The 24,421-nt window shown below is 37.4% G+C and overlaps 3 protein-coding genes and 1 non-coding gene across 9 annotated transcripts in view; 2 read left to right on the top strand and 2 right to left on the bottom strand.

The window, feature by feature from the left end:
* The window catches only part of LOC103523994 (muscle M-line assembly protein unc-89), a 21,070-nt gene extending 10,305 nt beyond the window's left edge, over window positions 1-10,765 (top strand). Inside the window, exons 2-4 of one of the 2 annotated variants that reach the window (XM_017449615.2) lie at window positions 8,458-9,041; window positions 9,345-9,477; window positions 9,637-10,765. In XM_017449615.2, coding sequence (XP_017305104.1) covers window positions 8,514-9,041; window positions 9,345-9,477; window positions 9,637-10,007 — 1,032 coding nt within the window. In that variant the 5' untranslated portion in view covers window positions 8,458-8,513 and the 3' untranslated portion in view covers window positions 10,008-10,765. Of the gene's footprint in view, window positions 1-7,957; window positions 9,042-9,344; window positions 9,478-9,636 lie in introns of those variants that run through there. The other variant, XM_008489024.3, reaches the window with a different exon arrangement.
* Trnag-ucc lies at window positions 1,032-1,103 on the bottom strand. Its single transcript has one exon. It is a non-coding gene; the product is annotated as a tRNA-Gly (tRNA).
* On the top strand, window positions 1,754-3,101 carry LOC103524346. 4 transcript variants are annotated; one of them, XM_026833401.1, is made up of 2 exons: window positions 1,754-1,895; window positions 2,704-3,101. In XM_026833401.1, the coding sequence occupies exon 2, from the start codon at window positions 2,727-2,729 to the stop codon at window positions 3,084-3,086; it is 360 nt and encodes a 119-aa protein (XP_026689202.1). In that variant the 5' UTR covers window positions 1,754-1,895; window positions 2,704-2,726; the 3' UTR covers window positions 3,087-3,101. The 4 variants fall into 4 exon arrangements, with proteins under 4 accessions (XP_026689202.1, XP_026689194.1, XP_017305055.1 ...); XM_026833393.1 differs by lacking the exon at window positions 1,754-1,895 and adding an exon at window positions 1,930-2,085; XM_017449566.2 differs by lacking the exon at window positions 1,754-1,895 and adding an exon at window positions 1,956-2,118.
* On the bottom strand, window positions 4,833-24,123 carry LOC113473900. 2 transcript variants are annotated; one of them, XM_026833383.1, is made up of 4 exons: window positions 24,095-24,123; window positions 15,605-15,700; window positions 13,645-13,837; window positions 5,102-5,239 (listed from the first exon to the last, which is right to left on the bottom strand). In XM_026833383.1, exons 1-4 carry the CDS (start codon window positions 24,105-24,107, stop codon window positions 5,236-5,238), a joined length of 306 nt encoding a protein of 101 aa, XP_026689184.1. In that variant the 5' UTR covers window positions 24,108-24,123; the 3' UTR covers window positions 5,102-5,235. The 2 variants fall into 2 exon arrangements, with proteins under 2 accessions (XP_026689179.1, XP_026689184.1); XM_026833378.1 differs by lacking the exons at window positions 15,605-15,700; window positions 24,095-24,123 and adding an exon at window positions 15,358-15,591 and having other exon boundaries at window positions 4,833-5,239; window positions 13,645-13,911.
* Window positions 24,124-24,421: the final 298 nt, after the last annotated feature.

Genomic DNA, 24,421 nt, shown 5'->3' with positions numbered 1-24,421 from the left:
TATTAACTTTATTTTTGCAGTTAGCTATCATTATAATCATAAAAGTTCAAATTTTACATATAAGGTTTGTTTAAGCTATCATTAAGTTTATCTTTATTTTTCTATATGTGTCAAGCTTGTTCATCCCCACCTAAACATCCATACTGTCTGCATAGTGGTCCATCCAAATGCGTTTTTCTTTTTTTTTTTTTTTTTTTTTTTTTTTTTTTTTTTTTCAGTACGGGAAAAATCACTGAGAGAACAAAGTGTGTTTGTGCTCTAACCGATTGTGGACAAAGTGAAGATCAGTACTTCAGTAGTGAAACATATAAATATGAGAATATTATTGAAAACTTGGTTCAAATTAATTGTTTCGTTTTGGTTTGTACGGGCTAGGTGTGTTATCATTATCACCTATAATATTTATTATAGTTTTTTCGTAATACGTTACATTTTCTTGTGTTCAACTTTTTCTCTACAAGATTAAATAAATATTCTATAATTAAATTTAGTGATAAATTTTATATAAACCTTTTCGGTCTTTTCATTTTTCCCCCCTTCAAGAAAGATGAAAATTGAATGAACTTCAATACCTACCATATACTGATTTATGAATGGAAGTGTTTTTAATTTACAGTACACCAAGTAGGTATACCATATTTATGCCCTTAATATCTGTGTCAGGGACACATGTTTTTACATGGACACCCTACTTCGCATTTTTCATTCCGCGCGCAGAAAAATAGTCGTAGTACGTTCGTCAGTTTTTTCTGTGCTCGGAGTGATTAGTGTGGAGTATGATGCAGAATTGCTTCCTAGAATAGCCTGGGATTCCTCTATTACTTTAAAGACACTTTTTAATATTTACCTACTAAGAACAGTTTTATTTTCCATCTATCACTTCACTAAAATAGAAAGTAAAAATCAAGGGACCTGACTTAAAATAACTAGGTAAATTATTTTACCTGTAACGTTTTTTTCTTTTTATCTCTAGCACCGTCTCTTCGGGTGAATAAAATATATATTCTCGCTAATCAATGCAAAAAATATTGTGCGATGGCCGGGAATCGAACCCGGATCAACTGCTTGGAAGGCAACTATGCTGACCATTACACCACCATCGCACATCAGATGTTGAATCGGGGAAAAAAGACGATATTTAAATCTGAGTCGATGTTACACGAGAATGTTGGAAAGTGGTTCCTCATCTGTGGGCAGTGAGGTCTCCCCCAAAAATAGAGGATAAAGATATAATTATTATGTAGGTACTAAAGTTTACCCAACCTTTCCTGTATTTTTTTGGCACGATAAAAACACCCTCTGGAGGCTTTGACACTTTTACCCCATCGAATTCAACTCTAAAGAGGGTAACCACCACCAAAAAAAAAGACCCTACATTCTACATTAGTACATTCCTCAATGGAGCGTACGGACGGTACGCCGGGGAAAAAGTATATTTGCATCGTGTGTAACGAGCTTTAAAAATCAACGAGCGCAAATTTTTTTGAAACGAACGGAGGGAAAATTTGAATTCGAAAGTTTTCAAGGTCATTCTATTTAAGTGATAAGTGCTAGCAGTAGGTAATACGGAAGAGGTACTTTTTAATATTAGTTACCTACCAACCTACCTATAATCCTGCAAAGAGGCAGTACTTTCCCATCTAGCCATGTATTGTGCTATAGAGTTACCTTGAAGTTTCCATTGATCCGCCTAGAGCTTAGCTCTAAACCTACCTATTATTTCATACACAGGAGTTCTCTGCTATAGAGTTACCTTGAAGTTTCCATTGATCTGCCTAGAGCTTAGCTCTAAACCTACCTATTATTTCATACACAGGAGTTCTCTAGGTAGCTCTAATCAAATTGTCTTTTTGTCTTATCTCACTGTGCTATCAGTTGAATTACTCCTGTTATCAGTAAGTATGAGCTCACATTTTGTCTAAACTATACATCTTATTTCAGGCTGACTATATTAAGTATCATTAACAATTTATTCCCTATCAGTTGTGAAGTAGATATCTTTGTTCACTGACTGTTGTATAGGTACACAGCTACTTTTACTTATTCTGTGATTTTGTGTGATACAAATAACTGTGAACTAATTAGGTATATTTACCTTTAAACTATATTGCTAGTTTTGTAAGTATCCCAAAAATAGGTGGAAATGAAAACTATTTTGTTGTGGTTTTTGAAATGATTTACCTTTAAACTATATTGCTAGTTTTGTAAGTATCCCAAAAATAGGTGGAAATGAAAACTATTTTGTTGTGGTTTTTGAAATGTCCAATGTTTTCAATAATCTTCGATATGCCAAGCAAATATCCCTCCTTACTGCTTAGGTCTGCTCTTATCGATTCATGTCAATTATTAAATTTAATCCTACCTAAATATTTGTTAACTCTATCCTTGTTAGAACTGTAGTCTATAATGAATAATACATTATTATGAATCGTAGATAGTTGTAAACCAATCTGAGGATTGAAAACATAGATAGAGATGGATAGATGATCTTTAATATTTGAAGAAAAAAACAGTAGCTATTGCGAGAGCGTTGGTTAAAAATCAATTATTTTCAAGTGTTTGAAATGTTTGAGCTGCTTTTTTACTTTCTATTAATCAAAAGGTTTTCATTTTTGGCTGTAAGTGTAATTATTTCTTACCTGATAAGCACTTATTAATAGTAAAAATATTGATAAATTTTGTATTGAAAACATTAATTTCTAGGCGCTCACCACACAGTCACCACAATGGCATTGGAAGACTACAAGGATATTGTGGCAACAGCCTGTAGAGTTACCACTATGGCCCAAGCATTTTCCCCAGTGTTCATGTTGTTAGAAGTTGTGAAGGAGGGACACACTCACAATGTGGACTCCACTCCATTTGTCGGTGGTCTGGTGATGTGCACACTGGCATTGAAACATGGACTTATCATGAATGACCCTGTCATGCTGCAAGTTAATATGTTCACCATTGTCCTCAACATCATTTATTTTGCTGTCTTTTATTTCTACACTGTCAACAAGGTAAGACATTCCTACCCTATGAGGCATTTTCATAATCATCAGCAAAACAAATCTGATAGCTATTCGCTATTCCATCCATAAAAAATATACCTGTATATTAGATAATGCTACCTCTACTCATTTTGTTGGTTGTAGTCATAATACTTTTAATGTTTTTTTTTGTTTGTTTACCATTTGCTAGTTTTTTGTCAGCATACAGAGCTGGTATTTTGCTTCCAAGTACTTTTCCTTTGTTAAGATGAATGTCCTCCTACTGCATAAAAAATAATAATTGAGAAAAAAAGGTTTATTCTGTATCCTGGGGGAACACACTTGCTTTGGAAATTATTTGAAATACCTAATGGGCAGTACTTAATATTCCTTTTAGTATTTTTGTGACCATAGAATTTTTCATTAGTATTTCATTGTTTATCAAAGTTATTATTGTCTACTCTTCCAATGGATTCTGACATACATTTTGTTGGTTCTCTAGGAACACCAACAGAATTTACCACCTTGATTGATCCAAGAGAAATATTTCATCCAACTCACTATCATCAAAGGAGGTTTTGTATGAACTCTCAATGACAGTTTCAACATAATTAAGCTTTACTGATTTTACTTATCTATTTTTTTAATATATATCTTATATTATAAGAACTTCTCATCACCCTGTACTAGTAAAAACTAGGTATGCTTGTGTGAAAATTGCTATAATCTTAATTAGGCTGTACTTGGGTGCTGGGATTGAATCCCGGTTTGGGTTGAAATTCACGGACCGAATTTTGTCGCATTGTTGATTAGCAGGCTGGGCCTGAAGGGAGTGAAACAGTGATCCTTGGGCTCGGCAAAAGAGGCTCTTTCTTTAATTAATAATAAAAGCTATTTTTTTCTAGAAATTACATGGATTACAATTTTTTCTAGTGTACACGTATCAGTGTATTGAGAGAGTTCGTTGTCGAGAGGACAGAGGAAAAGGATAAAAATTCCTATTTTTGGAGATAGTCCGTTATTTGAGCTCGATTGGCCTTAGCGTAGAAAATTCACTTACCTGAATAATGACTGAGTTATCTGGAACCAAAGTGTAGGATGGAGGAGCAGGATTATAATTAGGCTGTACTTGGGTGCTGGGATTGAATCCCGGTTTGGGTTGAAATTCACGGACCGAATTTTGTCGCATTGTTGATTAGCAGGTTGGGCCTGAAGCGAGTGAAACAGTGATCCTTGGGCTCGGCAAAAGAGTTAATTTTTTCTAGAAATTACATCGATTACAATTTTTTCTAGTTTACACGTATCAGTGTATTGGGAGAGTTCGTTGTCGAGAGGACAGAGGAAAAGGATAAAAATTCCTATGTATGGAGTTAGTGATTAGTCCGTTATTTAAGCTCGATTGGCCTTAGCGTAGAAAATTCACTTACCTGAATAATGACTGAATTATCTGGAACCAAAGTGTAGGATGGAGGAGCAGGATTGGTCTGAAATCAGTCAGAAATTAGCTTTCATTCAAATATTTTCATGGTTTTTCTTAGAAATTAATGATTTCTTAGAAAGAATCATAGCGGAACGCTCCAATGTCATCAATATACCTACTTTTGGGGGGAAAAAGTACCGCTTTCGCATTACTTCAAGGCACATCCCCAAGAACGGAAAAGATTAACTAGAAAATTTCCACCCTGGCCGGGATTCGAACCCAGTACCTTCGGGTTGAGAGTCAGTGCTCTTGACCACTCGGCTACAGAGGTGGGCCCTAACAATGTTACTTTTTTTTCTTCTTCAAACGGGACCTTTTTATTCCTTTCTCTTTTTTGATCTGATGGTTCCCTTGTCACTTATAAATAACGGAAAAGATTAACTAGAAAATTTCCGCTCTGGCCGGGATTCGAACCCAGTACCTCCGGGTTGAGAGTCAGTGCTCTTGACCACTCAGCTACAGAGGTGGGCCCTAACAATGTTACTTTTTTTTCTTCTTCAAACGGGACCTTTTTATTCCTTTCTCTTTTCTGATCAAATGGTTCCCTTGTCACTTATAAAGGAAGGCACAATTTTTGCCAATAACAATAACTTACATCACTGATCGTGTCATCGAGGAGATTCGAACCAAGAGCCTCCTCGTTGCTGGTCCCTGAGAGCGAGCTGAGAGGGTTGATCAGGTAGTTTCGGAATTGCTGTACAACGTAGTAGCTGCCATTTGTGATCTTGTTGCCATCCATATTGTAGCTTAACACCAGGGGATAGAGCTCAGGCTTTGCCGTCACCTGTGGGAATAAAGCAAATGTTTTAGGACACATAGGTAACAGGTACCTACCTTAACTTTTGGTTTGAAGTCATAAGTATAAAATTAAATGCACCAAAACGAAATATGCTTCTTTATAAAAAGAAGTAAGTTAAACCCTCTCTCTATCTCTACCGCCCTGCTTACCCAAGAAGTCGGTCGGAACAATATAAAACTGAAGAAATTCAATACAATATGGAAATCAGGAAAATGCCGCAATCTCCGTTAACATAATAAACGAGAAACATGTACAACACTTACCCCGCAGCATAATAGGAAAACATTTTGCCAGTTTCAATATGGAAAGTTGAAGAACAGTACAAGCTCATGTTTTGAGAGAACAGGAAAACCCATTAGAAATTCCTGGCCTGTGTTATGCTGTGTTTATTGAATCCGCTTGGGGTCATATGGTGTAAAAATTGTGGGATAAAAGCGAATAGCGAAGGATAAAACAGGAGTTGGAGGGATAGAACAAAAGAGATTCCTTCTTAAATACTCTACTGCCGTAGTATCAGGTATAATGCTGTCGAGATAAAAAAGTAACGTAAACACACTCGAAACACAAAGAGGACGGAAAAAAGCTCTTGTTAGTTGCCCAGCTTTGTAGAAAAAATATGCTTCCAGACATGGTAATAAGAGACATAAGGGAAGGGGGGTAGGTTTAGGATTAAGGGAAGAGACAAGACGGAAAAAAGCTCTTGTTAGTTGCCCAGCTTTGTAGAAAAAATATGCTTCCAGACATGGTAATAAGAGACATAAGGGAAGGGGGGTATAGGTTTAGAGGGAAGAACAAGAGAAATAAGGGAAGAAGAGAAGGTTTAGGAACTCAGGGAAGAGACAAGGACAAGGTTATCGTTTTGTGAAGTACGGGTACTTGAACCCATAGATAGACGCAAACATCATGTTTGTACATAATGAAAAGTCAAGTAACAAGGTACCTACCTACCTATAGTGGCGTAGCTTTTAGTAAGAGTCTGTAACTCCACTCTGAATTTATCCTGAACGGATAAGCTTCGTTCTCGGAACGGCTGGCTTTCTCCTATCCTGTCTTCCTTCCTTCTCTCTTCGCTTTCGGGACGATATAAGACCCTTTATCACTTACAGTTCCCTCTATCAAATCTCAAAAGAAAAAAAAAAAAAAGGCAGAAACGAATACAACCTATCTAGGTAGATATGCTCCAGATAGACGCAAACATCATGTTTGTACATAATGAAAAGTCAAGTAACGAGGTACCTATAGTGGCGTAGCTTTTAGTAAGAGTCTGTAATTCCACTCTGAATTTATCCTGAACGGATAAGCTTCGTTCTCGGAACGGCTGCTTTCTCCTATCCTGTCTTCCTTCTCTCTTCGCTTTCGGGACGATATAAGACCCTTTATCACTTAAAGTTCCCTCTATCAATTTATCAAACCTCAAAAGAAAAAAAAAGCAGAAACGAATATACAACCTATATAGGTAGATATGCTATACGTAGGTACCTAGAAAGGTAGGTAGGTAGGTATGTTTTTCTGAGGTATCCGGGGTTGATAGGCGCAAACATCATGTTTGTACATAATGAAAAGTCAAGTAACGAGGTACCTATAGTGGCGTAGCTTTTAGTAAGAGTCTGTAACTTCACTCTGAATTTATCCTGAACGGATAAGCTTCGTTCTCGGAACGGCTGGCTTTCTCCTATCCTGTCTTCCTTCTCTCTTCGATTTCGGGACGATATAAGACCCTTTATCACTTACAGTTCCCTCTATCAAATCTCAAAAGAAAAAAAAAAAGGCAGAAACGAACACAACCTATCTAGGTAGATATGCTGTTTCTCAGGCTCCCTCTCCGGGATCGAACCCTAATCCCCCGTCACCCGTTACCACCATGGTAGTTACCACGCATCGACAGTTGATAAGGCAGACATTTGAAAGATGCATGTACCTAGAATGGTAGGTAGGTAGGTAGGTAGGTATGTTTTTCTGAGGAATCCGGGGATGTTTGTTTAAAATTCTTAACAAGAAAGTATTGCTCTTGACCTCATTATTCTTCTCCGTTTCTTATCTTCCTTTCTTCCTTACCCTGTTAATCATTCCCGTCATGTGTTGTTTTCACTTTATTAACATTATAGCTCCCTGAAGTTGCATAGTCCTAGCTCAACCTCCTTTTTCAATACCAACCTCCCTCAACGTTGCTTAACTTCAGTGATCTATGAGGAACTGAAACTGATGCAATGTGCCATCGTTGCTGACTGACCCCACGTATTTCAGCTGTGAATTGTGTCGCGCTCTCCCGAGAAAAAGTAGAAAACTATACTTTCTCGTTTTCTGTGCAAGAAGAGATGAAAATAGCTTGATAGCAGTATAAACTGGAAAGCTTCATAATCTGAAATACTCGTTCAAACTTCCAGTGTGCTTGAGGAGATGCTTTCAGTTTTCGTGAATCAGGGAAAATAGGGGTTGCTTTGGAAATTATTTGAAATACCTAATGGGCAGTACTTAATATTCCTTTTAGTATTTTTGTGACCATAGAATTTTTCATTAGTATCTCGTTTTCTGTGCAAGAAGAGATGAAAATAGCTTGATAGCAGTATAAACTGGAAAGCTCCATAATCTAGAATACTCGTTCAAACTTCCAGTGTGCTTGAGGAGATGCTTTCAGTTTTCGTGAATCAGGGAAAAGAGAGGTGAATCACGGAAAATTATAAAAGTGTGCGTGCTACGTATAAGTAACTTCCAAGAAAAAACTACTACCTTATTAATACCTCCCTTTATAATCGAAAATATCAGAATCAATGAAAATTGAAAAATAAAATTGAAAAAATGGTCAATCAATATTGTTGATTATTAAAGGAAACAGGAATTTAGCTAAAAAATTCAAATTTGCGCCACAAGGTTTTGGCGGAAAAAATCAAACTCTATTACCTCTGTGCGTTACCACAGAGGAGAGAAATGATTGTTTTGGCGCAAATTTTTGAGTTTGACGAATGACGACCGGTAGTTGTGTTTATTTTTTGTGGGATTTTTAATTAAAATTTTTAAATTAAATTAAATTTATTTTAATATTAATTTGACTGTGATTATTTTATTCATAAGATAACTAGAAAATACGCTATTGCTATCGTACCAATTTCGGTGTTTAGTTGAAATTGTCTTAAACCTTGTTCCTAGTTCCTAGTAAGTTGTCAGAATTTGTCAGTCCATCATCTTTACCAAGCTTGTCTGAAAACCAATCTTACAATAGCAAATCTCTTGCATTTTCCTATAGAAAAACTGAATTTAGAGTATGGGAGATAATAGAGTTAAAGGTAATTCTAAAAGTCCAGGAAAGAAAGTTGATACTCCCAGTAAAAAAGATATCAAAATGCCAAAGTCTCCAGCCAAAAGTAAAAACTCCACACCAGTGAAAAACAATAAAATTAATGATAAAACTAACAAGAAAACACCAATTAAAGAATCAACTGCAGATAAGAAAACTCCAGTCAAAACTCCAAACATGGAAAATAAAACAGTTAAAAATACAGACAAGAAAAGTCCTGTTAAAAGTTCAAATGAAGAGAAGAAAACTCCCGTTAAAAATGGAAGCTCAGATAAGAATACCCTTGCCAAAAATACAAATGGTCTAAACAAAACCCCTGTGAAAAGCAGTCCTGAGAAGAACAGATCTACTGATCTAAGTAAAATTACTGCTTCTGGAAATAAAAGGGGAAAGCGTGAAGGATTGCCAATCAGCCGAGTGAGAACTATAATGAAAACAGCTCGCTATGCCGAAGCCATCTCACCAGATGCTGTACAATTGACAGCAATAGCAGCTGTAAGTCATTATTTTTTAATTTATCAGTATAGGTTGGTGTAGATAGGTATTAATAATATACTTACTTAATTAGCTGTATATTAAATGAGTCAGTGGCTACAGCACATTGAATACAGATATAAAAGGCAACTGAAGTTTATCAATAACATAGTTCTATTTCTGAACAAGGGATTATTTGAGGGATTATCTGATCAAGGGATGCCGTTTCAGCATGCATTGTGCCTTGCAAGTATTCCACTAAAAATTAAGTAGGCATCAGGAAAGTTAATTTTTTAATACCTATATATCATTTTTGTATTGCAGGAATTATTCATCAAATATCTGATGCAAGGAGTCTACACTGATGTGACAAAAATGAAGAAGAGGAAAATTGAATACAATGCTCTGGCCAATTACATCAACAGTGAAGATGAAGAACATCTTCAATTTCTAAAAGGTGAGGCTATAATATCTAGAATACTTACTTTCTATTACTTTAGTATTATCTGGACCAATCCAATGAGTGGCACATGAGTAGGTACCAAATGTAAAATGACAATATCAAAACCTTTTGTGATCAAACTATTTCATCATTTATTTCTTTTCTGTGTTTCAGTTCTCATTCCTCACAAAATTACTGTTGCCGAGTACAAAAAGATGATGGCTGAAAGCTCCAAGAAGACAGATCGGTTAGACTTTCTTGCAAGTGAAAGTGAAGAGTCTGGAAGTGAAGAAGATAGTGAAAGTGAAGAGAGCTCAGAAGAAGATGAAGAGGAAGATAGTGATATTGAAGAAATTCCTACACCTCAGAAAAAAACAACCAGTCCAAAGAAAACTGTGGCCAGTCCAAAGAAGACTCCAACAAAGAAAGGTGGAAAACCAGAAACTGTAGATCTGTGTGGGAGCAGTAGTGAGGAAGATTTCATCATACTGGACAACTCTAAGAAGGAAATTGGCGAGTCAAGTAAAAATGTGACTGTACTCTAAGGTAAATAAGAAGTAATGGTAACTTTTCAGTATTTTTTACCCCTGAACATTTCAAAGAATATTTCCACAAAAAATTGTTATGATTGAAACTTAGAAGGGATATGAAGTCAGAATTACAAGAAAAACCACAACTTAAATAAATATTCTTCAAAAACTACTAAATCATAAACACTGAATACTTACCTAAGTTACTTAACCATTCCATTCTCTGTTCTCTATTTTTAAATTACTATTATTTACGATGGTCAGTCTGTACAGTACATGTTTTACGAAAAAATAACATAATTCAATGGATTTTTGCTTGGGGTAGGTACCCAAGGGATAATGTCCTTTTCATTTACTGATAGGGATACAGATATGGATCTGTAAACGAAAAGCACATTATCCTGTTGACAAGTGCTCACTTGTACACATTGTATAATCCCCATTTTCCCATCTACATATTCAGGAAAATACTAACCTTATATTGTGCTCACTGCTCAAGTGTGTGTTTATCTTGGTTAAGTACCACACTAATCGAATCAAATTGGAACATCGTTTTGTTTGATTTAAATGAATTACTTTTTGGCTTGGTTCTAGGTTCTTTTGTGGGTCGGTACATATTAAAAACTCGGTAATACCCTACTGCAAGTAAAATATTGTAAATATCGGAATAGGCATTATTGGTAGGTATTATGTAAATTAAATAGACGATTTTTTCCCCAAAGAACAAGTGAAACAAAATACTCAATAAAACTGCTAGCTGAAAGCTAATTTAACACTGATTTTTTTTTTCATCACCATATGAAATTATTATTTTACAGCTCCATTTATGATGAATTGTTATTTAAACAAAGTATAATTCTTACTTGTGTAAATAATGCTGTTATAGCGTCATTTATTCACGTCTTTTGCATTGCTAGTTAATAATGTGTGACCTAGTTTGCATAGTTCCTGCTTCTTGCATATTTATCCATGTCCCATAATTTCATGGTGGAACAGACATTTTTCAACAATTCGCGTATAAACTTTCCGTCCTTGCAATTTCTGGAAAAGTGATTAAACTCTCTCTCCCTCCCCTTTTCCTCCCTCTCTATCTCCCTTCCTGTTTCTCCTCCCTCTCTATCTCCTCTCCCTCCTTCCCTGTCACTTGCAACTGCACAATTTTCCTCCAAAGTGATTTCCATTTTCCTGACAGCTCACCTAAACCACAGCGCTGCTGGGGAATTAAATAATGGATAGGTACATGCGGCAGTGTAAAATGTTGCAGAGAACTAAAAACAATACACACCTCTACTTTTCCAGTGTAGGAACCTTTGGAAAAACATTTTCATAAGGAAAAGAAAAATACGAAGTACCGTGGATTTTGCTTGAATACCTACCCGGTGTTCTCATAGTTATGACACTGTTTTGTCAGAAAATATTACAACACAGGGTACAAGAAAACTTTGGGAACATTCCTTGTATGTACTGTTGTCGGGGTGTATGGACAATGGACATGGATATTCTAATAATAGTCCAAGGCCCTAGGGAGAAGAACACAAAATGTAAATGTTTTGGCATTGTTGATATACAAGAAAACTTTGGGAACATTCCTTGTATGTACTGTTGTCGGGGTGTATGGACAATGGACATGGATATTCTAATAATAGTCCAAGGTTATTGTAAATTAAAACCTGAGAATGTAAGTAGGAAGTGCCTAGGCCCTAGGGAGAAGAACACAAAATGTAAATGTTTTGGTATTGTTGATAATACGTTTGCAGTCCAGGATAAAAGTTAAACTCAAATCGTCTTTGGGTTAATTAGTTTTCCCCCAATCAGATAATACATTCTCTCTTTAGTTAAACTTTGTTTGTACCAGCAAAACCACGAAAAGGTTTTAGTGTTTCCTAAATTCCAAATCTTCCACTTCCTGTTGAGAATATTTAACAACTTGAAAAACCACATCTTCCAATCTACCAGATGTAGGAGGTATGTACCTAGCATTTACAAAACACTGTAAATGTTATACAAGTTTGGTGTGTGTACTTTACGTTTCCAATTCAAACAAAGGAATAATATAGACACGAGTTTTTATATTTTATCATAATATTTTCTATTCTCTCTGTGAAAACATTGTCTCCTCCCTTTTCTTCTCTCGTCCCATCCCTCTTGTTTCTGTTCTTACCTCCTCTCTCCACTTCTCTATGGTGTTTTCTTTCAAAAGCACTCGTAAACTCTCGAAGTGATATCAATTTGTGAAATTTATGTTCCCATCTCTCCTCCTTTTTTCCTCCTCCTCCTCCTCCTCCTCCTCCTCCTCCTCCTCTCGGAGCACGTATTCTTGTTTTCTCAGCAGTTTAGGAGATGATTATTTTCTAAATGACAGACGAATTTGCAGCGCGATATAATATAATTGTGAAAGGAAAATGAAGAGCTTTTTTTTCAGTGGGAGGAAAGTGATTATTGCTGAGAAATCTGAGAATGCTGAAAACACCGATTGTGAATTGCGTCATTTGAAACCGACGCGACTATTTTTCGACGTTCTTTCGGCTACCCTTCTCTTCCTTCGTTTCTTCTCTTTCTCTTCAATTCACCATTTTGTTCCTCCAAATAATTATGCTAATCAAATAATCAATCACTTTCTACTTTCTTATAAAATTAAAGTACATAATTCTAAATCAGTTCTTCTCAACCTGTGGTGTGCGCAGTCTCCTTCGGTGGGTAAAATCGGACCCTCCAAATAGTGGTCCAGTAGTACTTATTTTCCAAATGACAGACGAATTTGCAGCGCGATATAATATAATTGTGAAAGGAAAATGAAGAGCTTTTTTTCAGTGGGAGAAAAGTGATTATTGCTGAGAAATCTGAGAATGCTGAAAACACCGATTGTGAGTTGCGTCATTTGAAACCGACGCGACTATTTTTCGACGTTCTTTCGGCTACCCTTCTTTTCCTTCGTTTCTTCTCTTTCTCTTCAATTCACCATTTTGTTCCTCCAAATAATTATGCTAATCAAATAATCACTTTCTACTTTCTTCTAAAATTAAAGTACATAATTCTAAATCAGTTCTTCTCAACCTGTGGTATGCGCAGTCTCCTTCGGTGGGTAAAATCGGACCCTCCAAACAGTGGTCCAGTAGTACTTGTACTAACCGTCGGAATGATTCATAACCCCTGCTCTAGATCAGTAGTTCCCCTTAAAAAAATTATACGCGGCCCGTTTTTTTAAATTGTGAACACTCTTAACTGTATTTTATGTGATCTTCCCGGGGGTCTTGAATTCCTTCACGGCCCCCCAGTTGGGGAATCACTGCTCTAGATTACAAAACCCATCGGTTTACTTTTATTTTATTTGACATTCGGTCTGACATCCTGAGATGGGCCCGTTTTTTTAAATTGTGAACACTCTTAACTGTATTTTATGTGATCTTCCCGGGGGTCTTGAATTCCTTCACGGCCCCCCAGTTGGTGAATCACTGCTCTAGATTACAAAACCCATCGGTTTACCTTTATTTTATTTGACATTCGGTCTGACATCCTGAGATGGGAGTCTTGAATTCCTTCACGGCCCCCCAGTTGGGGAATCACTGCTCTAGATTACAAAACCCATCGGTTTACTTTTATTTTATTTGACATTTGGTCTGACATCCTGAGATGGGAAAAAAAAAGAACTTACCTCGCTGTAAGGCGGGGGCAGGAGGAAGGATGAACATCGGCTGTACTGGGGCGGCTGACACCAGCTGGTATAAGAAGAAGCTCGGGGCATACTAGAGGGTGTGCGGGGGTCAGAGGGGCGCCGCACCCGGCCTCGCCGCCACATGCCGCACCCGCACACACAGAACACCACCAGGACGAAGAACATGGAACACCTGACAAACGACATAGACTCTTGAGTGGAAGGTAACCACTAGGCGAGGTTAACGCCGGAGGCGTTCTCTACCACCTAACCGGTTTGTCAGGTGTTCCATGTTCTTCGTCCTGGTGGTGTTCTGTGTGTGCGGGTGCGGCATGTGGCGGCGAGGCCGGGTGCGGCGCCCCTCTGACCCCCGCACACCCTCTAGTATGCCCCGAGCTTCTTCTTATACCAGCTGGTGTCAGCCGCCCCAGTACAGCCGATGTTCATCCTTCCTCCTGCCCCCGCCTTACAGCGAGGTAAGTTCTTTTTTTTTCCCATCTCAGGATGTCAGACCAAATGTCAAATAAAATAAAAGTAAACCGATGGGTTTTGTAATCTAGAGCAGTGATTCCCCAACTGGGGGGCCGTGAAGGAATTCAAGACCCCCGGGAAGATCACATAAAATACAGTTAAGAGTGTTCACAATTTAAAAAAACGGGCCGCGTATAATTTTTTTAAGGGGAACTACTGATCTAGAGCAGGGGTTATGAATCATTCCGACGGTTAGTACAAGTGCTACTGGACCCCTGTTTGGAGGGTCCGATTTTACCCACCGAAGGAGACTGCGCATACCACAGGTTGAGAAGAACTGATTTAGAATTATGTACTTTAATTTTAGAAGAAAGTAGAAAGTGATTATTTGATTAGCATAATTATTTGGAGGAACAAAATGGTGAATTGAAGAGAAAGAGAAGAAACGAAGGAAAAGAAGGGTAGCCGAAAGAACGTCGAAAAATAGTCGCGTCGGTTTCAAATGACGCAACTCACAATCGGTGTTTTCAGCATTCTCAGATTTCTCAGCAATAATCACTTTTCTCCCACTGAAAAAAAGCTCTTCATTTTCCTTTCACAATTATATTATATCGCGCTGCAAATTCGTCTGTCATTTGGAAAATAATCATCTCCTAAATTGCTGAGAAAACAAGAATACGTGCTCCGAGAGGAGGAGGAGGAGGAGGAAAAAAGGAGGAGAGATGGGAACATAAATTTCACAAATTGATATCACTTCGAGAGTTTACGAGTGCTTTTGAAAGAAAACACCATAGAGAAGTGGAGAGAGGAGGTAAGAACAGAAACAAGAGGGATGGGACGAGAGAAGAAAAGGGAGGAGACAATGTTTTCACAGAGAGAATAGAAAATATTATGATAAAATATAAAAACTCGTGTCTATATTATTCCTTTGTTTGAATTTGAAACGTAAAGTACACACACCAAACTTGTATAACATTTACAGAGTGGTTTGTAAATGCTAGGTACATACCTCCTACATCTGGTAGATTTGAAGATGTGGTTTTTCAAGTTGTTAAATATTCTCAACAGGAAGTGGCAGATTTGGAATTTAGGAAACACTAAAACTACTTTTCGTGATTTTGCTGGTACAAACAAAGTTTAACTAAAGAGAGAATGTATTATCTGATTGGGGGAAAACTAATTAACCCAAAGACGATTTGAGTTTAACTTTTATCCTGGATTGCAAACGTATCCACAATATACCTAACCGATTATTATGTGATCGAAATCTCAAATAAATGAGGATAAAATTCCATGCCTCGGCTGGGATCGAACCCACGCCCTCCTGTGTACAAGGTGAGCGTCTTGACCACTACGCCATCAATGCAGATACGGGTGGACGCAGACCGTTCAGAGAAAATTTCCGCCCTGGCCGGGATTCAAACCCAGCACCTTCAGGTTGAACAGAGAGTCAGTGCTCTTGACCACTCAGCCACCGAAATGGACTTACCAGAAGTACCAGTGGCTCCAGAAGAACACATGTTGAGGGGAATGGGGATTGCAACAGCCCAATTTGAAATTGCAACATTCTTTAGGAGGGGTACAGCTGGAAAATAGAATAGACCCAATTTATACCACACTTATTCTGCTAGGATGAGACTGAAAAGTCCCTTTCCCCCGCAATCTCTTGGAGTTGAAATAATGGATGTTGAAATAATCGAGGTTCTCCTGTATGATGTAGATGGTAGGTACCTATATCGACAGATGGGTGGGTACTGGGTAGAAAGAACGTGTTTGACCCCCTGACCCGCGCAAAATTTTACCTTTTTTTCTCCTATGAGTGCAGATGATCTCACTCTTTTCCTCTCTCTTGGGGAATGGGGATTGCAACAGCCCAATTTGAAATTGCAACATTCTTTAGGAGGGGTACAGCTGGAAAATAGAATAGACTCAATTTATATCTCACTTATTCTGCTAGGATGAGACTGAAAAGTCCCTTTCCCCCGCAATCTATTGTGTAAACAGGTAAATACCACACAGAAAACGGACAGTACAGACACTAAAGTCTTATTGTTCTAAAAGCGAAGAGTGAAGGAAGACAGGATATTAGAAAGCCAGCTGTTCCGAGAACGAATCTTGTCTGTTTAGAATAAAACCGCCCGGGCGGAAATCGAACCCACGCCTCGGCCTAGCGCTTACTAGACTGGCGAAGTATACAGATTATTAACTTAACATTTTTTGTGTTAGTCGTTTACTAATTCTTGTGCTTGTTAAAAAAGTCGAAGTGTCGATACACGATTAGCCCCATTTCGCATTTCGTGTCTTTTTTCACGAAAAAATGTGTATTTTTCTATTGTCAAAACATGTTCATTGCTGTTTTTCTATTGTCTGGGGAAAATATAGTTGTTGAAATTTTTTGCTGATAGGTAGCATTCAATTTCATGTAGCAAAAACTGTACTTTTTTTTCATCGACCACTACTCGGCGCCAAAATAAATCTTCTGTCTACAGGGCACTAAACATACAGTGCTTTCGCGGAAAAACGGGAACCTTGCAAAAGTTTAAAACTTTCTATACAGGGTGTCAGGGTGGTAAAATAAAATTACCTATGCGAGGTATATTTGTCGTGAAGTCGTGGTAACTTGTGTCATGTTCCTTTTTACACGTTTTTTAGTATCTGATTAGATTGATTATGAGTTATGTGCTGAAAATCGATCATTTACAAAGTGCCTTTTTGAATAGTTCCCTAGTCCTTAAAAAACTAGTGTCTTTTTCGCTAATATCTCGGTCGCTCCACATCAGATTGCATCGGATATCCGTCTATCAGTTAGAAAACAAAATTTCCTACCATTTTCATTATTATTTGACATATTTAGTCAGTACCGGTCCGGAGTTAGAAGCGGTTAAATTTTAGCAATATCCAATGGAGAGAATAAGTTCGGCCCTTATGGGTTAAGGTGTGACCGATGTGGATCGACGGCCATCGACTATGTGTGGACATACCTTTAATCCGCTAAGAAAATCCACTCTGTAACCAATATTATTTATCACTTTCTTCGATTAATAAAAAATGCAAATAGAAAGAGAATGGCAAACGTTGCCTGTGGGATAGCAAGCTGTCAATTTGAGTGTGAGGAAGGTACCGGAGAGAAAAGCTTTCATTTCGATCTTGATAAGTCAAAAATTGCTGACAGTTTGAAACATAAGAAATAAGGTAGAAAGTTTGTGCAAAAATTCTGCCACAGTTCTCCCTCGAGAAGATGACGTTTTGAAAGAGACACTAAAAGTAGAAACACACTACAATCACCTCACGTCACGTGAACTCATGGGGAATCAGAAAGATGTAGTCCAAAGTTTTTCCATAATATTGTCAGGTAATCTCGTTCAGGGCAGCCACACTACTATCACGTCACGTGAGTTCACTTGACGTATTTCTACCTTTAGACATTTGGGATTTAGGGGCGTGGAAAATGCCTGGAAATTTCCTTTGATGAGTAATCAAAGGAAATTAAAAACTTTCAAGTTTTATTTACATAAAACAAAACCCTTATTTGAAACCCTTTAATTATATGTAGGTACAGCCAACAGCCATGTTACAGAAAAGTTCTCTTCATAAACCATTTTTCTGCTGCCTTTGGTAAAATTGATAGCAATGCTTACAAGGCACACTTGGAAGCAGAACGAAATTTAATGTAAATCCTGTGGCAAGTCTATTGAAGTTTATGGTGGCACTTAAACTAAAATGACTCCATTGTTCATTTCGAGTCGTAAAACTTGACAATATTCTTTCGAACATCTGGCATTTTGAAAATGAAAAACCCGAGACAGAATAAATGTAGGAGCCGTTACCTCTGTCTTGGGAAACGTAGCAGACCAGAATGTTAGTTAAGTGAAATTTAAAAGCTAACCTTTTTAGAAACGCTTGAATAATAATAAAATTGAAGACATTAATACCAGAAGTACCCGGCCCAGTTTAGGTCATAACCCGGTTTAGAATCTTTTTAGGTAAAACGGCTCTTCTAATGCGGAGTGTTTAGAGTTTTAGAGTCAGTTGAAAAAACAATTATGTAGGATTGCAGGGCCGGCCATTCACCATCCGGTAGGTCTGCCTGATAGTGTATGACCGCAATAATAGGTCTCTCAGGCGACCTGTGGGGTGGAATAGGACTAATACAGACCTATAACTATTCGGTCTATCTTCAGTTCAGTCGTCAAAAATGAACCGGTGAGTCCTTATCTACTCGTACCTTATTTTTGTGAAAAGTAGTGTTTTTCCTATCAAATCTTTCTGGAGATTTCCCTAACCGAGGAAAATCTATCTCCTCACGGCCGTGTCCAGCTCTACCACAAACAGGTGAATATGTACATACGTTTATTTAAATTATTCACTTTTAATTTCCTCGTCTGTAGTAAAGTGAAAGTGGAGATTTAGAACATCCACTATTTTCCTAAACTCTGTGTTTTGAAATTGGATATTTAGCACATCCACTTTTTTTTTATATATATAAACTGTGTAATGAAATTGAATAGGTATTTAGCACATCCCCTAAATTTTCTAAACTCCGTGTAGTGAAATAGGAAAATTTAGCACATCCACCATTCACCTAAGTTCACTATAATGAAATGGGAGATTTAGCACATCCACCATTTCCATTACAAAGACTTTATAGGAAAAAGAGTAATAGCATACTTGAAAGCTTCCCCAAAGAAACACTTCAATGTCTTTTGTAATTGCAATCTGATTTGAGAACGTTTTTTTCGCGTCGCAGCGTCCCACTTAAAAAAAAAAGAATACGTTGGGCTTTTTCACTCAGGAAAAGCGTTTTTCCGCGTTTTACGTAACGCATTTCATTTTGCCCTTTTATTTTTCTGTTTCAAAAGGTTAATCAAATGCCATTGTAGGAGGAAAATTTTGGAAAACAAAGAACCGTTTCGTAATGGAGGTATGAAAAGAGGGAGCTTTTTCAGAACTTTCAAAAGAGCGCCTCCGAGGGAAATTGTTTTCTTCTAAGAAGGTTTTGTACTCTAGTCTTAGGGAGGTGGCTAATTACTTTCCTTATCCTAATATGTAGTAGGTTGTAGGTAGATAGGAAGTAGTAGGTTGTTAGGTACCTATACGAATATTATAGCATTGGAAATTATTATAAGCGTTTTTCCGCGTTTTACGTAACGCATTTCATTTTGCCCTTTTATTTTTCTGTTTCAAAAGGTTAATCAAATGCCATTGTAGGAGAAAAATTTTGGAAAACAAAGAACCGTTTCGTAATGGAGGTATGAAAAGAGGGAGCTTTTTTCAGAACTTTCAAAAGAGCTCCTCCGAGGGAAATTGTTTTCTTCTAAGAAGGTTTTGTACTCTGGTCTTAGGGAGGTGGCTAATTACTTTCCTTATCCTAATATGTAGTAGGTTGTAGGTAGATAGGAAGTAGGTTGTTAAGTATACGAATATTTTAGCATTGGAAATTATTATTTTGATTTTATGTTAATATCTCACTTGGTACAAAGTGGTTGACACCGATTTTTATTATTATTTTAGGTATTATCCACCTATACCTGTGAATCCTAGTGTAATAGACGACCATTTTAATATATACTATCATTATAAATTATAAGTTTGCAATTTTTCTCTCCCCCACTCTCACAACCTACCGAAATCCAGCACTGGGGTTGTTGGTAGTGTAAGGTTGGTTCTATTTATGCACGAGTAGGTACATAATTATGTATAATGGTAGGTGTTTTACCTACAATACCCAAGTCTAGGAAAATTTTACCTACAATACCTACCTATTTTTTCAAATTGAGAGTGAGATGAAGGAGAAGTGATAAGCAAATTTAAATAGAGGTCAATGCATAGAGGGAGAGAGAGATGCGGTAATGGGAGGAGCATTAGAAAGTAATAATAAATAATTATGTACGTGCAAGTCTGCAAGTAGAGAGAGATGCGGTAATGGGAGGAGCATTAGAAAGTAATAATAAATAATTATGTACGTGCAAGTCTGCAAGCCATACCTACTCGTAACAGTGCAAGCTTACTAATTCTGTATCTTTACCTACAGTGCACGATAGAAATAGAGGTAGAGAGAGGGAAAGAGAGAGAGAGGGGGAAAGAGAGAGAGAGAGAGACAGAGAGAGAGAAAGGGGTTTGGCAGGAATGAGAGCTAGAGAAATAATAAAAAATATGGTTAAAAAAATGCACATTTTTACCTGTAAACTTTTTCAAATTTCATGTCAAATATCAATTTTAATATCATTGGATGATAGATGCATCCAAAGGAAAAAGGTGCTTTTCCCAGTAGGTAACTATTTTAGCTAGGTATGTTACCTACCTATTTCCACATGTTCGCGGATTTGGCGATTTTGTTCGCGGATTTCGCGATTTTGTTCGCGGATTTCGCCATTATGTTCGCGGATTTCGCCATTATGTTCGCGGATTTGGCAATTTTGTTCGCGGATTTGGCGATTATGGTCGCGGATGGCGATTTTGTTCGCGGATTTTGCGATTATGTTCGCGGATTTGGCAATTATGTTCGCGGATTCGCGTCCCGAATCGACGCGATTATGTTCGCGGATTTGGCAATTATGTTCGCGGATTCGCGTCCCGAATCGACATTTTGGATATTTGGCAAGCCTAGTCATGTGTCATGTAAAGAAAATCTATGCTACCTTTAACCTGACTATAATGTGCACTATTTTTTTATATATCAAATTTCCAATAATTGTACTATTTAGTTTGCACTTTTTTTATGACAATTACTTAATTTAGATATTTTTATTGCCAGGCCACTCTGAGTGGTAGCGACATAAAATCCATGCTCCCCTTAACCTGACTTTAAACGAGGGAGCACCCTCTGTAAATAAATGTTAAACAGGTTAGTTTTTGCCGTATTAGGTAAGCAAAATAATATATTGCCAACTAGACGAAGGAAAAGATTAATGGAGTGATGTCAGGCTATCAAATTGATTTCTTTTTTCAACATATCACTGCCAAGTTTAATAATTCATTTTAAAAATTCCCCTTTTTTTTTTTTTTTTTTTTTTTTTTTTTTTTCTCGTTTCTGCATATTTTTTGCTGCAAAGTGAATTGACCTGGTTTACAATCTGGCAGAAGATGTGCTGTCGTTTGCTATCTATTCGTTATTATTCTAACATTGCATATTGACATTTTATGTATTGGGCAAATGGCAAAAGTACCTAGTTTTTTCCCCAGTTACATTGAAATGAGGGACTTTTCTAACGAAATTCCTGTGTGTTGAGTCCAGTGTATAGGACTATAGTACCCATTGTCCTAGTTAGTTTTCACAATATCTTTTCTTTTATCTTTTCTGTATCTTCTATCTTCTCGTTTTTCGATTGCAAATATTTCAACGGGTTACTTTCTGGTGTTCTCGTGTTGACCCAGCACCTAAATGCCATAAAATGTGTTTCAAAATCCATAAAATGTATATCGAACGAGTATACCTTTAGGTACCTAACCTACGTGTTGTAGATAGCTAGGTGGTATCCATATAAACATTCCTATTGGAATCGTAGACACAACATGGTATACATAAATATAGACATAGATACAGTAGAACCTCGATTATTTCAACTAATTGCGACTAGGGGTAGTTGAAATGGTGACTTTCTATGATCAGCTTTTCTTCTGATAAGATAGGATATCCTTTGAAAAATAGAAAAAAACAGTGGATTTTGGAGTTGAAATAATGGATGTTGAAATAATCGAGGTTCTCCTGTATGATGTAGATGGTAGGTACCTATATCGACAGATGGGTGGGTATTGGGTAGAAAGAACGTGTTTGACCCCCTGACCCGCGCAAAATTTTACCTTTTTTTCTCCTATCAGTGCAGATGATCTCACTCTTTTCCTCTCTCCTTTCTTCCTCTCTCTCCGTTCAGTCTGTCTCTCTCCCTCTCTTCCTTCTTCTTCTCTCTCCTCCTCTCTCCCTTCTGTCTGTCTCTCTCCCTCTCTTCCTTCTTCTTCTCTCTCCTCCTCTCTCCCTTCTGTCTGTCTCTCTCTCGCTATCTATCTATTTCTCTCTCCCTTCTTTTTTTCCTCCTCCTCTCTCCCTCCTTTGATTATTCTGTAATCGAAACATGAACGTTTTAGTGTTCTAATTTTCCTTCAATATTTTTTCAATAAAATACTTGCAGGTACCTCTCTACCTCCCTAGGTAATATCTTCGAGAGTACCTACTAAGGGGAAAAAGAACGAGAATGTACCTTTGCTTCGAAGTTATTTTAAGCTTAAATAACTTCGCCTCGGAGCAAAGACTCAGCACAAGTCAAAGTAAACAGGTCAGGATACAGACACTCCCTCCGCCCCAGGAGATCCTGAGGGTTCAAGCTTTGATAAAAAAAATAAATACCACACAGAAAACGGACAGTACAGACACTAAAGTCTTATTGTTCTAAAAGCGAAGAGTGAAGGAAGACAGGATATTAGAAAGTCAGCCGAAAGGTTTTATCCTAAACAGACAAGAACGAATCTTGTCTGTTTAGGATAAAACCGCCCGGGCGGAAATCGAACCCACGACCTAGCGCTTACTAGGCTGACGAAGTATACAGGTTATTAACATAACATTGTTTGTGTTAGTTGTTTACTAATTCTTGTGCTTGTTAAAAAAAGTCGAAGTGTCGATACACGATTAGCTCCATTTCGTGTCTTTTTTCACGAAAAAATGTGTAGATATCTATGTATTTTTCAATTCGGCAGAAAAACCACCAGCAAACGGCCCAAATTTTGCACCTTTTTTTCAGTTTTTCCCTTATACCTCCTAAACCGTACGTCCTACTAAATTCGAGTTTCACTAGTGTGCATCGCGCCTGAGTGTTATTAGGTGTTATTAGTGCAGGAAAAATAAGGAAGAACTTTTTTTTTTTTTTTTTTTTTCTGGCTTTATTTAATGTGGCAGGATTCTCCCAAAGGAGCTCTTCCACCCAACCACAGAAATCTCGTTTTGTGTGTCTTGGATAGATGTTTGCCAACATTCCTTCGCCAATGGAATATTGAAATATTAATTATAATATGTATGAGAATAAAATGAACAGCATTTAAGCAGAAAAGAACCATCCATAAGAGGAATTATTGCCTTATGGATCATTAGGTGAACTATTACCTTATGGAAGTTATGGATGGTTCTTTTGTGCTTAACGCTGTCCAAATGTAGCAAGTTCACCCTGAATATCATGTGTTTTACCGTTGCGTTACTTGTATACCATGTGATAAATTACTTTTTTTTTTTTCCTTCTCTCATAATGCTTCAAAACCCAAACACGACTTTAACCTTTATATCTTTATAGCTATTAGCACGAGCTTTACAGAGAGAGCCATACCTCCAACCCGACTTTCTATGCAGTCTATACTTGACTTTCTAGCTTTATCCATCCACCCAACTTTTTAGCCCGTCCTTCCTTTATTATTACAATAGTATTAAAAAGGTATCCGTCCTTCCTTTATTATTACAATAGTATTAAAAAGGTATACGGACTATTGTATTCGCTTCGGTGTCCTCTGTCTGTCTGTCAGTCTGTCCCCATAGAAGGACTTATCCAAACCTCCCTAACCTACGTGTTGTAGATAGCTAGGTGGTATCCATTTCAACATTCCTATGTACTGATTTTCTCTAATCACGATCGAATAAACTACGGGCTAAAAAATTCCCGGAGGGACGGGTCCAGCTTGTTCTTCTCTTCCCCAGGTTCCCCGTAATATTACACTCCTATTGTCCTCGTTTCCCGTCTTCTTTCTTCCCCCTTTTCCTTTTTTGCAATCTCTTCCTCTATTCATCTCTCTCCTCTTTCTTCTTTTCTTTTAGAGCAGTGCTTCTCAAAGTTGTTGCCACCGCGGCACACTTTTCAAGACTCCTTTCTTTCCGCGGCAAATCCGAAATCTCGTTTCACACAGTTTGAGAAGCTCTGTTTCAGAGCATCTGAGGATGTATTGGTTTTCTTTCTTTATTCGTGTCTCCGTCTTCTCTTCTCCTGTGTTCAGCTATTATACTCACGAGTATTCTCCATTATTACAGGATTTGGACTTTGCCTGTAACAGAGAAACAGAAATGGACAATAATGAACGTGAAGAAATTTCTTAAAATTGACTTTCTTGACCTTGAAACATCAGTCGAAGAAAATAACAAAATTCAGCTTACTTATTGTGCTCTCTCCGGTAGTTTATTTTTGCCCTTGAGAATTCAGGATCTTCCCAAACTTGAATGAAAAAAAACTTCGTTCAGTCTTACCTAGGTGGACTGTAAATATGCAAAAATTAGGTTAGGTAACATACAAAAATTTCTTCTGTCAACCCGACCCCTCTCCGGTCCAAAAGTTATCCT

The sequence above is a fragment of the Diaphorina citri genome, unplaced genomic scaffold, assembly GCF_000475195.1.
Source record: "Diaphorina citri unplaced genomic scaffold, Diaci psyllid genome assembly version 1.1 scaffold5, whole genome shotgun sequence".
In the NCBI taxonomy this organism is placed as follows: Eukaryota; Metazoa; Arthropoda; class Insecta; order Hemiptera; family Psyllidae; genus Diaphorina; species Diaphorina citri.
The sequence above is the reverse complement of the archived record's forward strand: the minus strand, read 5'-3'. Positions and strand labels throughout refer to the sequence as shown.